At 47.5% G+C, this 18,014-nt stretch overlaps 1 protein-coding gene and 1 pseudogene across 1 annotated transcript; both read left to right on the top strand.

Annotated features, from left to right (window-relative positions):
• The first annotated feature begins 574 nt into the window (after positions 1 to 574).
• Positions 575 to 1,241, top strand: LOC116838052 (C-type lectin domain family 2 member B pseudogene; annotated as a pseudogene).
• Positions 1,242 to 5,543: 4,302 nt separating this feature from the next.
• On the top strand, positions 5,544 to 17,590 carry LOC116838051 (GTPase IMAP family member 4-like). The gene is made up of 2 exons (XM_075061921.1): positions 5,544 to 5,676; positions 16,838 to 17,590. The coding sequence occupies exons 1-2, from the start codon at positions 5,544 to 5,546 to the stop codon at positions 17,482 to 17,484; spliced, it is 780 nt and encodes a 259-aa protein (XP_074918022.1). The 3' UTR covers positions 17,485 to 17,590.
• The last annotated feature ends 424 nt before the right edge of the window (positions 17,591 to 18,014 follow it).

The raw sequence follows: 18,014 nt of genomic DNA, 5'->3' as shown, positions 1-18,014 counted from the left end.
CGTCTTCACCTGCAGATCGATCCGTCGTGCTCGCTGTGTCGAATCGGAAGTCCGGTCTCTAGCTGGAGTTCCGTCGATCTAAGCACGCTCTGGGATCGAGATATCTCGTCCAGACCAGACGCGATATTTCGATCCCCGAGCGATCGATTTTAACGCGCCGATCTGGCGCGTAGTCTAGACGTGGCCCCAGTTTTACTAATATATTTCCTTATAAAAGGCAAAGGCCAAAACTGTTGTAAAACTTTGGCACACCTGTGAGTAGCAACAGTGAATGTAAACCCAATTTTACTGGACAATTTATAACTAAGTCATGTGCAGCTTCACAAATCCAGTATGGCCAAATGCCCTTAAAAAGCCACTTCCAATTGAAAAACCACACTCAGCCCTCATAAAATTTCTGCCAGGGCACCCAATGTGACTACCAACAGTGCCCTGCTGACCTTGACTCAGATGGACATTCATTTAATAAATGACACAATGCCTAATTATTGCCAGGCACTAACAAAATGTGTTAGGTCTTTTATATACAGTAGCTCTGCCACTCGCTGAAACCAGAAGACTGGGTCTACAGTGAAAAGGTGACCGACGAAATGCTGCCGGGTCACGGACTGGTGGAAGAAAGGGGAAGAAGTGTTGATTTCAGCCTAAAATGCATTAAAGCTAAACGTATCCCAATTATCGTTACTGTCGTCATCACAGCTTTGATCATCACCATAATTGCACTGGCAGCCAGGAAGCCTTTCCCCTGCCCAGGCTGCCCACCCCATGTCACTGCTGCATGCCCAAGTGGCTGGGTGGGATACCGAGGGAAATGCTACTACTTCTCAAAGACTGAAGGGAACTGGAACAACAGCCAGAGCCACTGCTCTTCCTTCAACGCCTCTCTGGCTTCCATTGATTCCCTGCCAGAGCTGGATTTCATGCTGCGCTATAAAGGGGTCCCTTACCACTGGATTGGCCTCCAAAGGGAACAAGGTGAGGGCCAGCCCTGGAAGTGGACCAACAGCACCATATTCAACAACCTGTTTCAGGTCAGAGGGGAAGGGCAGTGCGCCTACCTGGATGAATATGGGGTCAGCAGCTCCAGGTGCTACTCAGAGAGATATTTCATCTGCAAGCAGCCGGATGAGTGCTCTAAGAGGAAGCCCAGTGCCGCAGAAGGGGATACAATATTTAAGATCACTTAAAGGGTCAATGCAGCCTCTTCAGTGGATGTAGAACTTAACACATTCATCCTCTCTTGTGCAGCATCCTACCTCTGCAACCATTTCTCCCTCCAGATCTCTGCTAACCATCTTTCAGTGCTCACGACACTAACTCTACTGCACAATAACTCCATTGCCATGGTACTACTGAACCTTATCAAATCCTGTTAATTACCAACACCGCTGCAAAGTGCCAAGAATTGCCTACCTGCCCATGGTTCTCACTACCCACTAAGCCTTTGAGCCTCGCTAAAAACTCCACCTGAGGACATAATAAAGCCTCCAACCAAGCAAGGTGAGTGATTGTGCTAGTAACCTCTCCCTTGCTGCCTCACTGCTGAACAGCTAAGTGAATTAAGACTACGAAATCTCAAAGAATAGTTTACGGAGGCTAGCCAAAACTGTCTGAAAATAAAACTTTTAATGTTCCTTAAACCTCTCCTTCTTAATAAACTTGGGGTGGGGATGGGAAAGTAATATTTTTCTAAATCTTAGCTATCAGTAGCCTCACTAGTAAACAACCAAACATATACCCACAGGACTTGCCTGGCCACGGGAATATCTTTCTGCTTAGAGGCTATTCCAGTAACCAACAACATAGCCTGTATCCTGTTTTAGTATTCCCCCTCCCATGTAACGAACATAAAAGCCTCCCGAAAAAGTATCCAAGTGTACAACCAACAGTTGTGGTATGGTTCTTCTAGAAAAGGAAACTCTGGGGGGTTCAAATGGACCATATTTAATGCCAGACTAGGAACTATCAAATTTATTCCACCTCTAATCCCACTTCCAAATCACTACTACCTGCCCAACTGCTCCCAAGGGGCTGCCCTTGGATTAGTACAGCAGCAAACTTGGGGTGCATCCTCCCGCCAAAAAAAAAAAAAAAAAGGGTCTTAGCTGGCTCCTTATGGGACAGGAAAAATAGTGCCACCTCAGTTTGGGATATTTAAAAAATCAGTAGCATAATAAAAATGGGCCAAATAAAATAGACCATAGGGCTTATTTCCAGGGCGCAGGTAAGCGGTGTCTGGGCTGGTGAGCGAATTGCGTGTTGTCTCCACTCTTCGGGTCTTTACCCAAGATTTGCTAAAAAAAAATTAATCTTAAGTATCGCTGAGGCTGGAAAGGTATCGCAGTGGGACCATGCTTGCTCTGAAATACAGAAATCTCCTTAATGTCCAGCTAGCCTCCACTCAAAAGACCTCAAGCACCAAACCTGGCCCACTGCCCTTACAAATGCCTCAGGCATACCACCTAAGTTATAGCCCTGGAGACCCACTCAAAGATTTTCTGGATAAAAATGCTGGTGCTCACAATGCTCCTTCCAGGCCTATGGGCCCGTAAAAGGGGTGTGGGCTCCCGCATATCGAATCCTCCCAGATCCTTGGGAAGGTCGTATGTGGGACTGGGTCATCCACCGGGATGTGTGGGAAGTAAAACCACCCAATGGCCCTAACCATTTCTTGATTGGCGCCCCAGAAATAACACCTAATATTTGGATAGAATTAGGATAACCTGTGAACTGATTGGCCCCTAGGACCCCCTCAGCTCCAGTGCATTCAACAGCTTATTCCAACAGCTCCTGTTACAAGTAAAGCCATAACCCTTCCATATTTAATACAAACACTAAAAATACTGAGTTCTAGGGTAGACTAGTTTCTTCAGACTAACTATTTTTCAGAGGCTTTTGTGGCATGTCCAGTCAAACCCTAGGTAGAGCTTTTAAATGGACCTGTGGCTGTATCCTAAATAACCCCTTCTTTAAGCTGCAAAACATGTCTCTTACACAGGCTAGCTGATCTCTCTTGGTGTTCAGAGTTTCAGTTTTGTCTAGCACCAGTTGAAATCGGTTATAATGTAGGGGTAAAAGCAACGCTAATAAAAACTCAGTTTTTCCCTTCTCCACAATAGTCACATCATGGGGGTTCCAGAATGCTGTCAGCAAAAGTATCACCTTGCTCTGTACGTGTATGTATTAATGTAATATTTGTGGTTGTATTCTGTTAAACTGGTAAAAGAGCTTCAGTGAAGGGTCTTGTGTCTTGGTTCAGTAGTTTAAATTTTTTAATAAACATCTGCACGTCCTTGTCCACTGAATACAAAAATCTGATCTACCTTCTTAAAAACTTAAACTGTTTGCAAAATGTTTGTCTTTCAAATCTGAATAATCTACTTTAATTTAGTTTTTCTTTAAATCAAGCTGGTATTGGCCTCTGGCTCAGGTGCACGCATGTAAAATAGTGCCAGATCGCTTTCATACGTTGTTGTCTCTTTTACCAGAAGTCCAACAAATCTCCCAATTACAAAGGCAGTTCCACATCCTTAAAAACATGTATCAGGCACGAGCTAAATGTCTTCCTAACTGCCCATAGACTCACTACTCTCTGTGTGGATACAGATGTCCTCTGCCAAAATTACAAAGGTCCTCCAGCCATCCCTTGCTCATAAGTATCTTGTATGGCGCTTATTGGGGGGAGGACTATTGTTATCTATTTGTATTTGTTCCTGTTGCTGTAAAAAAAAATATTGCCCCAGCCCAATATCTACCCCACGCACCTCACCACAATCGTTAGCCCTAGTTTCGCCAATTTACAAAAATAATAACAACCCCTCTTACTTCGAAGCTCAAGACTTGAACACGGAAGTTCTCAACTTACTAAATACCCAAGTTTAAAAGTTTGATGCCATAAAAGGCATCAAAAGGAGGGAATGTGAGGGACCATACCCCCCCCCGTCTTGTTAGACGAAGCTTTGCAACCATCCATATAGAGCCTTGTCTAGCCATCACTGCCTTTAAGAGTTTGCTGTCACTGTCATGGATACTGCAGCGGGACCCTGATTAAAATAGTAATCAAATCAGTCCCTGCTGCAGAGCCCTGACACTGATATAAGCCTCTATAATTTTAACATATAAAATTGTAACAATTAAATGCTTTTAGCTTTATGGTCCTACAAGCCCATATATCCAGGCCTTAAGCTTTAGCTAAAAATTAATGTAAAATAAAAGCCATGGTTTTAGTTCTCAAATAAACTTGTTTATCAGTATACCAGGCACTGGGTGGGGAGGAAACTAGATATGAAGAAACAGGGTATAGAACACTGACAAAAGAAGAACTAAGGGGGGGGGGGCAAGGGGCCCCCTCGAGTGCCAGCTTTTCCTTATGCAGTATATATAATGGATAATGCTTGTTTAAGGGAAACTCCAAGGAGGGGTTATCAAAATAACCAGCTCAATCACTGCCAGAACACATGAAATATGTTTGACTAGCTTGCTAATAAGCAATATTTTAATGACTTTTGCAATATGTATCAAGGGGTCATAAGACAGTCAGCATAATTGTAGCTGGAAACACCCCAAACTGAACTCACAGTACATAACCTGCTGATTTGCAATATTAATTACCAAAAAAGGCAAATAACTTGTGTAACCAATATGACGTTTTGCGGTTTTAACCTTTATAAGCTTGGTGAAATTTGTAAGGGGCAGAGCGGCCTATCTTTTGCATAAGACTACGCCGTCTCTCCCTGTGTACACCTGTATTCTTGCTATAACAATAAAGGTTGCCTCAGGCTATCTGATTCAAATTCAATAAAGTGATGGTCTTTTCCACGACATCCCAAATCATCTGCGTAGAGAACAGCTTCCTCCAGACAGAATGGGTGGGGGGATGGGAGGGCAGGAAAGAGAAGGACTCTGTTATAATCTAAACTTGTGGGTAGGGAACTCACCCAGGATGTGGGAGACCCAGGCTCAAGTCACCCCCTTTGCTGGATGAGAAGAGATTTGAACTGGGGTCTCCCACGAGTCTCCAAACCACTGGACTAGTGAGTCATTCTCAGTTGCTGTCTGGCCCAATTCATATTTAATTATTTATACAAAGGCTTCAATAAGAAGACTGAGAGAGACCCACATCAGCAGACCCAACAGTCCAGGGTTAGGGCACTCACCGCCTTCACACCCCTCCAGCTGTACTGGGTGAGAAATAGATGAGGCACCTGACTCCAGGACAGAGTTCCTGGCTGTGCATCCCAAACAGAGACAGCCACCTCCCTGCAGCCCAGACTTAGGCGCCTAAATCCCAGAGTGGTGTATGGCTTAGGACACCTCCCCCCTTTTGCATTTCCCATTGGCTGCCTTAAGGGACTCCACACCTAGCATGTTGGCTTTTGTGGATCCCATTCTGAGGTGCCTGTCTCTCCCCATTCAGGGTGTAGGGACCCTGGACAGACAACTCAGACTCTGTGGATCTCAGTGATTTTCTAGGTGCCTGCAAGTTAGGTGCTGCAGCACTCAGCATCACAACGCCTCAGTCCCTTTGTGGCCAGGCCCGAGTAATGACCACTTTCCGCTCTCTTTCTTTAATTCAGAAATTCCGTGAGATTCTGAGCACTGATGTGGGGATAGACTCCTTAACAGAGAAAATAGGTAACCAGCCAGCTCCCCCTGCTGCATCTGGATGTGCTGAAGGTAAGATTTTTACCATTTGTATTTGGAGAAAGTTGTGACAATCGTGTGATCAAGTCATTGCATCATGGGCCCAGGTTGTGCTGCCAGGCAGCTGTTCATTGGCTCAATATAGGCCTGACCCAATACCCACTGACATCAATCACGGGGAGTCTTTCCAGTGATTTCAATGGACTTTGGTCGGCATTATGTTCATATCTGGAATGGGCCACATGGCCACTGCAGTTCTCCCACCAGAGAATCATCAATGACCAGATATTCAGGGTCCAGCCCACTCTGCCTGGTCTTGTGTTGAATAGAGCAAGGGGCAGATGGAGCGTGCTCAGGATTCCTACTCTCCCTGCAGAGCCAGTGGCAGTTAAATCTCTGCATGATGAACCTTCCCAGCCTGTCCTTTCTGAGGAGAGAGGAGAAGAGTTTTGATTCAGTAATTCCATCCCAGGCAGGCTCATGAGGGGAAGGGGGAATAGAATTCCCCAGTGGCCTCCTCTCCAGGAAAAGACGTGTAGAACACTAAGCTAACCCTGTGTTCCCCACTATAGACTCATCTACTGAAGTCCTCAACTCATGAGACTTCAAGTTACAGAGAATCCACCATTTACATGACTTTAAACCTGTCAGTGACTTGCGCCCAGTGCTGCAAAGGAAGGCAATCCCCACCCCACTGCCAATCTGACCCAGGGGGAAATTCTTTTCTGATCCCAAATAGAGCAGTCAGTTGGCCGCTGAGCATTTTGACAAGAGCCAGCAGCCAGGCATCTGGCAAAGAATTCTCTGTAGTAACTCAGAACCTTCCCCATTTAGTGTCTGATCATTGGCTGCTGGAGATATTTGCTATTAGCAGTCACAGATCAGCTATATGCCATTGTTGGCAGTTCCATCATCCCCACCATAAATTTATCAAGCTCAGTCTTGAAGCCAGTTAGGTTTTTTGCCACCACTGCTCCCCTTGGAAGGCTGTTCCAGAACTTCACTCCTCCAATGATTAGAAACCGTCACCTAATTTCAACCCTAACCTTGTTGATGACCAATTTATATCCATTTGTTCTTCTGTCAGCGTTGGGTCATAACTTAAATAGCTCCTCTCCCTCCTTGTGTTTTTCCTTCTGATGTGTTTATAGTGAGCAATCATATCTCCCCTCAGCCTTCTTTTGGTTAGGCTAAACAAGCCAAGACCCTTGAGTCTCCTCTCATAAGGTGGGTTTTCCATTCCTCTGATCATCTTAGTAGCCCTTCTGTGTCCCTGTGCCTCTCTTACACATGGAAAATCAGAATTGCACACAATCCCAAATCTGACCCAGCCCTCAGAGCAGACATGATTCTTGGTCAATCATAAAATTATAGGACTGGAAGGGACCTCGAGAGGTCATCAAGTCCAGTCCCCTGCACTCATGGCAGGACCAAGCACCATCTGTCACATCCCTGACAGGTGTTTGTCTAACCCGCTCTTAAAAATCTCCAATGATGGAGACTCTACAACCTCCCTAGACAATTTATTCCAGTGCTTAACCACCCTGACAGTTAGGAATTTTTTCCTAATGTCTAACCTAAACCTTCCTTGCTGCAATTTAAGCCCATTGCTTCTTGTTCTATTCTCTGAGGTTAAAAAGAATAATTTTTCTCCCTCCTCCTTGTAGCTACTTGAAAACTGTTATCATGTCTCCTCTCAGTCTTCTCTTTTCCAGACTAAACAAACCCAGTTCTTTCAATTTTCCCTCATAGCTCATGTTTTCTAGACCTTTCATCATTTTTGTTGCTCTTCTCTGGACTTTGTCCAATTTGTCCACATCTTTCCCAAAATGTGGTGGTCAGAGCTGCACACAATACTTCAGCTGAGGCCTAATCAGCGTGGAGTAGAGCAGAAGAATTACTTCTCATGTCTTGCTTACAACACTCCTGCCAATACATCCCAGAAGGATGTTTGCTTTTTTTGAAACAGTATTACATTGTGGACTCATATTTAGCTTGTGGTCCACTATGACCCCTAGATCTCTTGATCCATCATTAAGCTGCAGAGTCCACAGTGCAGTCTTTTTAACACCTACATTTCAATCTTTTCTCCTTGAGCTCAGATGGGCTCAGCTCCCTGGCTGAGGCTGTCAGACATGTCCATAATAGAGGATTTCTGTCCAGCTTCCAAGCTACTGAGTTTCCCACCCTTTTGGATGTTTCTGGCCCTGTCTAACTGAGTTTCCCTGCCCTGCTCTCTGGGGATACAAACAGAATCCATTCCTCCTCCTCACTTCCACTTGTTTTCTTTGGAGAAAAATAAATAAGATGCTGCAGTGTAAAGCACATGAGTCATGCTTGCCCACGGTAAGCAGCATCTCTACCTTGTGCCGTTCATTAATTCAATGCACAAACATCAGCCAGGCCCTCATCACCACCATGCAGCAGCTGCAGCTCTGCTCAGGTTTGTAGCTGCAGACGACTCTTCCTCCCCACTGGAGCTGCTTGCCTGTCCCCTTTCCCTCTGATATCAGAACAGCTGACCATACCTGGTAGAAGCCCTTTCATGTCACAGTGTGCGGCCAGTGTTTCAACTCAACCTCTTCACACAGCATTTGCCCTCTTTTCTCAACCTGCCTTTCCTGACATTATTTTGTCTTCCCATTTGTCCTGCACATGGTGTCCCCCTTTATCTCCCCTCTTTGTATGTCCTCCCACAGTCATTATTATTTTGTCCGAGCTGGGAGTAGTTCCACGGCCCAGGTCTGTAGTTCTGAGTCTCCCCTGCTGGACAACAGATTCATTGTTCTGGCCTAATGTAGCCATCCTGGGAAGCTGCGGTCAGACAGAGAGAGAGAAAGAGGGACCCCTAGCCACAAGTGGACTGAGGAACTTGAGGCCAAAATGTAGGCACTACTGAGATCCTTAAAATCCCAGCTCAGCTACTGTCTAAGCCTGTAGGCATTTGAATTTTTGCCATAAAAGTTCCCTAGGTGGCTAGGTTTCTGCCTCTGGGCACGTGCACAAGGCCTAGCTCACACCTAACCCCCCTGGGCATCCTCTGAGCAGCCTACTGGACTGGCCCCATACGAAATCCCAGAGGTGGTGAGGCCTCCCTTACAACTTGTAGTCTAATGGTCAGGGTGCTCACCTGGGAGGTAGGAGACCCTGTGTCCTGTCCTCTTGCTCCAGTGACTAGTCCATTATTTGTCCAAAGTGCAACAGCTTCAATAGCAGAGACTGAAAGAGACTCACATCAGACTATCCCATGTGGTTAGCACACTCCCCTGAGAAGTGAGAGATCCTTGTTCAAATCCTTTCTCTGCAGCAGGCAGAAGGGGGATTTGAACCTGGGCCTCCCACATCCCAGGTAAGTGCTCTAGTGTCAGTGCTAAAAGGTATGAGGGAGGTGGCACCACCAGCTCCCCTTCCAGAGTTACTTGCCAGAAACAATTGAGGTGTCAGACTCCAGGTTTCACAGCTGGGGGCCCCAAGCAGAGGTAGGAGCCTGAATCCTTGACAACAGCAGGACTTAAGACATACCCCTGTGATTGGTATAGCCCCTGGGCTGTCTTACACAGCTCCCTGCCTAGCTCTCTCCCCATTCATTGCATAGGGAGCCTAGGGCCCTAACTGAGGCTTTGTGAATTCTGGTGATTTTTTTTCTAGATGTCTAAGTCCTTTTGTGGGCCTGGGTCAAAGAGACTATCTCATGGGTAGCTAGGACTTATTCCATGAACGTCTTTGAAGAACCAAGACAGAGACCCTGAACTGGATGCATGTGGTTTGTATAAGGAGACATACTAACTGTGTGTAAGGAGACTTGGAAAATTGGCTGGTCCATAGAATTATAAGGCCTGATCATTTGTGTTGCTGAATGACTGCTTCTTGGAGCAGCTGGTCCTGGAACCCACCATAGGAGAGGCAATTCTTGATTCAGTCCTAAGTGGAGCACAGGATCAGGTCCAAGAGGTGAATATAGCTGGACTGCTTGGTAATAGTGACCATAATATAATTAATTTAATATCCCTGTGGCAGGGAAAACTTCATAGCAGCCCAACACTGCAGCATTTAATTTCAGAAAGGGGAACTACACAAAAATGAGGAGATTAGTGAAACAGAAATTAAAAGGTACAGTGCCAAAAGTGAAATCCATGCAAGGAAATCCCTGCATGGAAACTTTTTAAAGACACCATAAGAGAGGCTCAGCTTAAATGTATAATCCAATTTAAAAAACATAGTAAGAGAACCAAAAAAGAGCCACCGTGGTTAAACAACAAAGTAAAAGAAGCAATGAGTGGCAAAAAGGCATCCTTTAAAAAATGGAAGATAAACCCCAATGAGGAAAATAGAAAAAAGCATAAACTCTGGCAAATGAAGTATAAAAATATAATTAAAAAGAGTAAAAAAGAATTTGAAGAACAGCTAGCCAAAGACTCCAAAAGTAATAGAAAAAGTTTTTTTAAATACATCAGAAGCAGAAAGCCTGCTAAACAACCAGTAGGGCCACGGGATGATCGACCTACTAAAGGAGCGCTCAAAGACGATAAAGTCATTGCGGAGAAACTAAATGAATTCTTTGCATCGGTCTTCACCAGAGCCGTAACTAGGTATTTTTGTGCCCAAGACAAGAATATAAAATTGCACCCTCCCCCGGGGCGGCTCTTTGGCAGCAATTCGCCAGCGGGTCCCTCAGTCCCTCTTGGAGGGAAGGGCCTGCTGCCAAATTGCCGCCAAAGAATGAATGAAGGGGCAGTGGTGAAGCCTGTGATTCTGCGGGGGTCAGCTCATGATTTTTGACTGCTTGGGCTGGTAATGTTGCTTCCAAGATGGTCTTTGTTCCAATCCAGAGAGGGACTCAGAGGTTAAGAGAGGAGGGAGGTGCTGGATATCAGCAGTGGCCACTAGGGATTAGCAAGTGTTCTGAGAATGCTGGGAGTTCAGGTCTGCAGGGCAGGATCAGGGGTGGCAGGTTTGTAGAAATTTTGGTGGTGCCCAGAACCCGCCCCACCCACCCAAGGCTCTGGGAGGGAGTTTGGGTGAGGAAGGAGGTCTGGGGTGCAGGCCTTAGGCTGGGGCAGGGGATTGGGGTGCAAGCTCTGGGAGGGACTTTTGGGATGGGAAAGGGTGTGGAGGGAAGGGGTACAGGTTCTGGGAGGGAGATTGGGGATGGGAGGGGTGCAGAGGGATGGGATGCAGGGGTGAGGGCTGTGGGTTGTGGCTGCAGATGAGGGGTTTGGAATGTAAGAGGGACTCAGGGTGAGAGTAGGGGTGAGGGCTCTGTCTGGGGCTGGGAATGGGAGGTTTGGGGTGTGGTAGGGGCTCAGGGCTGGGGGCAAAAGTAGGAGTGTGGGGGTGAGGGCTCTGTCTGGGACTGGGGATAAGGTGTTTGGGGTGCTGGAGGGGCTCAGGGCTTGGGCAGAGGGTTGAGGGTGCGGTGGGGAGGTGAAAGCTCTGACTGGGGTGTGGGCTCTGGGGTGGGGCAGGGCTGAGGATGAGTTTGGGGTGCAGGCAGGCTGCTCCGGGACAGGGGCTACAGAGGAGGACTCCCCCCAGCCCTTTCCCTGCCAGCAGCAGCAAGCTCTAGAGAAGGAGCTCCCCCTTTCCTGCCCCCCCAGCAGCACACTCACCCCCACCACTGTGACTGCATGTGCTCCTAAGGCCCCTATCAGGTCCAGGAATCTCCCTCTCCTCCCCCGTGGTGGATGCCGGGGGCGCTGCGTGAGCCTCTCCCCTGCTGTTGCCCCTGACTGTAGCCTCACTGGGGGGTGAGGGATGGGGCTGCCTCCTTGCCCAGCATGGGGCAGGAGCAGTGACTGCAGGCAGGGGGACCCCCTGTGCTGCTGGAGGGTCCCATGGGAAAATGAAAGGGTCTGAGGCGGAAGGGCAGGCTCAGAGTCAGCCTGCCCTGGCAGTGAGAAAGGGGGCACTAGGACCCTGCGACAGCAGTTGCTGCAGGGAGTGGAAGCATGGAGCTGCTCTGCTCCGGGCCAGGGGGAGCAAGTCGGGGCCGGGGGACACTCAGGGGAGGCACAGAGGGGCAGCAGGTGGGGCGGGGGGAGGATCACCTGGGTTATAAATATCTGTGCCAGCCAGCGGCTTTTTTTTTTTTTTTTTTTTTTTTTTCCCCTGTAAGCCTCACTTCAGTACCGAGCAAACTTGAGTTGAATCTTAATAAAGGACAATATTGTTCAGACACATAGATGAACATAATTTGTTGGGAAGAGTCAACATGTTTTTTGTAAAGGGAAATCATGCCTCACCAATCTACTAGAATTCTTGAGGGGTCAACAAGCATGTGGACAGGAGATCAGTGGATATAGTGTATTTAGATTTTCAGAAAGCCTTTGACAAGGTCCCTCACAAAGGCTTTTAAGCAAAGTAAGCTGTCATGGATAAGAGGGAAGGTCTCTCATGGATTGGTAACTGGTTAAAAGATAGGAACACAAAGGGTAGGAATAAATGGTCAGTTTTCAGAATGGAGAGAGGTAAATAGTGGTGTCCCAGTAGGGTCTGTACTGGGACCAGTCCTATTCAACATATTCATAATGATCTGGAAAAAGGGTAAACAGTGAGGTGGCAAAATTTGCAGATGATACAAAACTACTCAAGATAGTTAAGTCCCAGGCAGACTGCGAAGAGCTACAAAAGGATCTCACAAAACTGGGTGACTGGGCAACAAAATGGCAGATGAAATTTAATGTTGATAAATGCAAAGTAATGCACATTGGAAAACATAATCCCAACTATACATATAAATGATGGGGGTCTAAATTAGCTGTTACCACTCAAGAAAGAGATCTTGGAGTCATTGTGGATAGTTCTCTGAAAACATCCACTCAATGTGCAGCGGCAGTCAAAAAAGCAAACAGAATGTTGGAATCATTAAGAAAGGGATAGATAATAAGACAGAAAATATCATATTGCCTCTATATAAATCCATGGTATGCCCACATCTTGAATACTGTGTGCAGATGTGGTGCCCCATCTCAAAAAGATATATGGAATTGGAAAAGGTTCAGAAAAGGGCAACAAAAATGATTAGGGGTATGGAATGGCTTCCGTACGAGGAGAGATTCATAAAACTGGGAATTTTCAGCTTGGAAAAGAGGCGACTAAGGGGGGATACGATAGAGGTCTATAAAATCATGACTGGTATAGAGAAAATAAATAAGGAAGTGTTATTTACTCCTTCTCATAATACAAGAACAAGGAGCCACCAAATGAAAATAATAGGCAGCAGGTTTAAAACAAACACAAGAAAGTATTTTTTCACACAAGGCACAGTCAATCTGTGGAACTCCTTGCCAGAGACTCTTGTGAAGGCCAAGACTATAACAGGGTTCAAAAAAGAACTAGATACATTTATGGAAGATCAATCCATCAATGGCTAATAGCCAGGATGGGCAAGAATGATGTCCCTAGCTCTGTTTGCCAGAAGCTGGAATTGGGTGACAGGGGATGGATCACTTGATGATAACCTGTCTGTTCATTCCCTCTGGGGTACCTGCCATTAGCCACTGTCAGAGGACAAGATACTGGGCTTGACGGACCTTTGGTCTGACCCAGTATGGCTGTTCTTATGAATACTGCCTATGAGGCACTGATTACCCTCAGCATCTGCCTGGATTGGCCCCTTAATGAAGACTAGGAGTGCTCTTATTCTGTTGTTTGACTAGCCAGAAATGCTGTGCTCCAAACTGGCTCGGATCAGGGAAGCACTCCAGAGACAATGCTTTGCACATGTGCCGGGAGGCTGGAACACCTCCAGCCTGGGGAGCTGACAACGCCAGCACAGACACTTGGTGCCTGTGGGGAATGGGTAGAAGTCCTTGAACCCAAGCACCCTGGAGAGACAGTGAGTTTAAATCCTGTCCAATTTCTGTGAATATCTGCTACTGGGGAGAGTTTCTACTCTCTGCCTACATTCCGCTTTGGGACAGGGGCTGCAAAGTGGCTCCTTTGGAGTCTGGCCCTAAAAGCTGTCTCAGGCTGTCTGCAGTGGCCGAGTGTGAGTACCAACCTCAGGGCAGAATGTTAGGAGGCAGGGCCCAAACCCCAAATTGGCAGTGTAGTCTATACTTAGCTTTCACTAAGTATCAAGTGTGAATCCCTCAGGCACTATAACAGTCTAATCATGAAGTCACAGATGGTCCCCTGAGTATTCAGATCTGTCTTGCCAGCCACGAAAGCTTGCCTTTGTGACAGAGGGTCCCTTGGATCATAGCAATATTCAGGTTACTCCCAATCCCAAAGGACCAATCACTTACACCAGGTCAACTGCAGCGCAGATCTTACATCAAAGACACTTGTAGCCACTCCTATAAAAAAACTATCTAAAGATTTATTAAATAGGAAAAGGAAATGAGAGAGTTAGTCACATGGTGAAAGCAGGTAAATATATAAACACATAAACGAAGGTGACTGGAGCCTGGGGGGCGGGAGGGCAGGGGGAGGGGACAGAGTGGAGGCACAGGCACCCGGGGGTGCCCAGCTCTAACAATTCATTTGCACAACCCATCTTTATGGGGGGGAAACAACCAAGTCTTTTGTCCTCTAATATTCCACCGAAGTCCATTTGGTGTCAATTGACCTTCTCTCTTAGGCAGGATGTGATACCTTCTGTTGGAGACCCGCATTTCACACTAGTTAATGTCTCTCTTCTGTCTGGTATTTACACAATCAGAAAGGCTCACAGCACAAACTCTCAGTGGGCTGGATACAGACGATCTCAGAGAGATTAGTGCCAGCAGCAGCTCATGAGCATTCAATGAAATCTGAACACTAGACCCACTCTTATCATTCTAATACCTGTTTGAGCACTACTCACACACAGGGGAGCTAAATTGATTCCAGCTCTGTGTTGGCAGCCTTCAGTTGAGGTATGGGGACCTTGGCATGAGCTGGCACCAGCTATGCCAGCATCACCAGCCTGATATTTCAAAGTGCACTAAAATCCACATGCACAGGCAGATTGTGCTGAAAAATGGTCTGGCACAACAGGGCCCACACAACCTGGATTGGGAGAGGGAGAAGAACAGCTGCTGAGATGGATGGGCCAGCTCACACCTCTGTGATTCTCTCCTGATGCAGATGGGTAAGCAGGGCCCCTCCACTTCTGTGCTAACTCCCAAAATGCAATGGGGCTCTGGAGCACCCTTCTGGATGCTAGACATGCTCCCTTTGTCCTATCAGCTCTCACCTTCCCGTCTTCTGGTGGTCCCTCTGGCCATACTGAGGGCACTGGGTGACCAGAAGGAAGGCAGGAGTGCGGAGCGCCTGTGAAGTGTGCCCAGGGAGCTGTCTCATGCTCCCCACAGGAATCCCTCAGTCATGGCCCCCAGAACCACCACTTATCACAATACAAGGGCAATTCATTGCCACTGAATGTGTTAACACAATGTTAAGGGCATGTCCCCCATATTGCACCCCACACAGGGCTGTCCCTAGTGGGGTGTGGGGCCTGGGACAACCCTCCCACTCCACCCTAAGCCCCACCCCCATTCCACACCTTCCCCTAAGCTCCTGCCACTTCCTGCCTCTGCTCTGCTCCCATCCCACCCCGGTCCCCATTCCACACCTTTCCCTAAGCCCCCACCACTTCCCGTCCCTGCTCTGCCCCCACTGTGCTCCCATTCTGCCCCTTCCTCCAAACCCCCACCTCCCTCATTCCCCAAGCAACGCTGCGAGCCAGCAGGTCAGAGCAGGGCCAGGTCGGTAGCACTGCTGCTGGCCCCGCACTGGCCCCCTGAAGCAAGGGCAGGGTGGTGGAGCGAGGCCAAGCTGGGCTGGCAGCAGGCCTGGCATGGGGCCCCCCAAAGCACAGGGCCCAGGGCGACTGCTCTGGCCCATTCTGTGGATGGGACGTCTCTGACCCCACAGAGTCCTGGCTCGGCTCCCTTTGAGGGATGCTCCAATTCAGTCCCTATCAGACACCACACAGGACTGTTTCCCTGACTTTAAACAGGGGGTCAAACACTCACTGAAGTAACATACACTTAGACAAGCTCCATTTGGTGCGGATCAGGCCCAGCACCTTCAGATGTACAAAGCAGAAGTCAAAAGGTGCCAGACATCCCTGTGCTGGGCTCATTTCCCAGGTCTCACGCTCAGCTGTAGTAATTCCACGTCAGCCATAACTGTGCTATGCAATGGGGGTCGGCCTCTCTGTCTCTCACCCTGGGGCACCACAGAAACGCTTGTGTCAGCAGCCTGTTGTCGGGCACTGGGGTGTTTTGCTGGTGAACTCCCCCTGCCCAGCCCAAGGACGCAGGGGGTGACATTTAGTGCTGCCCCCCCACACACGTATCAGGTGAGGTGAGTGTGGCCCTTGCTGCAGGAGCTCTCACCCCACAGCTGCCTAGCTCTGCCCAGCAATTATTTCCGCTCCAGTCCCCGTCTGTTCAGCCACCACCAGCCTCACCTCTGCTCCTCCTGGGCTTCCTCGCCCTCTCCCAGGCCTGGGGTGGCTGCAGCAGGTTCCCTTTTCCATTCCAGGCAGGGAGAGCAGCTCCAGGGGCTTGTCACCCCTCTGCCCTGCCTAGGCTGGATGCTGCAGGGGGAGGGCAGAGGAGCAGAAGCATGACCCTGTCCTTATTGCTCACAGCAGGGGAGGGGCAGGAGGGAGGGGCACTGCCATGAGCACTGGGATCTTTTCCCCTCTCAGTGGAGGGAAGACTCGTCGGCTTCTGGCAGGGCTGCACTTCCCAAGGGGCTGGCGCTTTCACAGCATCATCAGACAGGCTCCAGCCCCTCTGCAATCCCGCCACTCATGGAGAATCACGAGCGCTGGCAATGCGGAGTAGCAGGTGGCCCTTGTCCCAAAGACCTTACACTGCAGACAGACAGGACAGACAGCGGGTGGGGGACGGGGTAGAACACACCAGCAGGGTGAACAATGTGATGGCAGCAAACAGCGTGTTAGTGCATTTTTGGGGTGGGGTGTTATTTGAAAATGAAAGCTAAGTGAAAATCAATGTGAAGGGAAGGGGGCAGGGGTGAAGAGGGTAGGAGGAGCAGGTATGGAATGGAGTTTATTTATGATTAGTAAACTTTTGAAATAAACCATCACAAACAAGGGAAACTGAGCTAAGATTTCCAGTTCAACAAACTATTCATGAACAATTTTTTCATGATTGAAGTAAGCTGTACTGACTGGATGACGTTCTCTCTCTCTTGTTCCCAGCACCTGATCTAAGAATCCCCTTCTTCCCAGGACAATCTGATCTAAGAATCCTTCTTGTTGGTAAAACTGGAGCTGGAAAAAGTGCAACAGGAAACATGATTCTTGGTGCTGAAAAATTTCTTTCGGATATCTCACCCTCTTCAATTACGCAGGATTGTGAGAGACAGGAAGCAGTTGTTAATGAGAGGAAAATTACAGTGGTTGATAGTCCTGGCCTTTTTGACAGTAAAAAAAGTAACGAAGAGACTTGCCAAAAAATACGTGAGTCTGTTAAACACCTCTCTCCAGGATTCCATGCCATTATTCATGTCATACAGCTGGGTCGTTTCACCCAAGAAGAAAAGGACGTGGTGAAGGAGATACAAAGGGTTTTCAACTTTAAAGCAAAGAAATACATGATCATCCTGTTCACCCGAAAACAAGATTTAAGGAACAAAACACTGGACGAGTTCTTATCAGCGGGTGACAAAGATCTTCAAAGTCTGATACAGACTTGTGGAAACCGACGCTTGGCTTTCAACAATAAAGCCGAAGGAACAGAAAAGTCTGCTCAGGTTTCTCAATTGCTTGAAATGATTGATGAGATGGTGTGTGGAAACTGTGAATGGCCCTGTTATACTAAAAAAATGTTTGAGAATGACAGGTCATCTCTCCAAAGTTTTTGTTCTATACTCTAATTGATTACAATCAGCCGAGACAGGGGTTTATTGTAGTTTTTACCATTTTAAAATGAGGTTTGGAACACTTGTTTAATGTTAAGGCTTTTATTGGTATAAAAATCTTAGAACTCCCTCTGCCCCCATTGTTCAGTGAATTAACAGTTACACTCATGGAAACGTCAGTTTGTGACTCCTCCAGCTTGAACTAAATTTTCAAAAATGTAAAATTGTTGCGGGCTTGTGACGATAGTGCCCGTGGGAGCCAGCTGAGGTCACTCAATTAGGGTGAACTGCGAACAGAACAGGGCAGACAAACCCCAAACACTGGTGGATATTCCAATACTTAAGTTTACCAAGCCAGCACAGAACAGCTTCTGTAGTACTTCACTGGTTACTCAGAAGTCCAAACAACGCAATTATCTTAAAGTACCCAGCCTCAGGCCCTTGTCCAGACACACGTCAGATATGATGATGATCACTGAAAATCTTATCTCATCATATAAAAGAAAAGGTTCTTCCAATCCCAAAGGGTCAGCCACATACCCAAA

This window comes from Chelonoidis abingdonii, chromosome 2 (genome assembly GCF_003597395.2).
Source record: "Chelonoidis abingdonii isolate Lonesome George chromosome 2, CheloAbing_2.0, whole genome shotgun sequence".
NCBI lineage: Eukaryota > Metazoa > Chordata > Testudines > Testudinidae > Chelonoidis > Chelonoidis abingdonii.
Note: the sequence above shows the minus strand (reverse complement) of the source record. Positions and strands in the feature narration are given on the sequence as shown.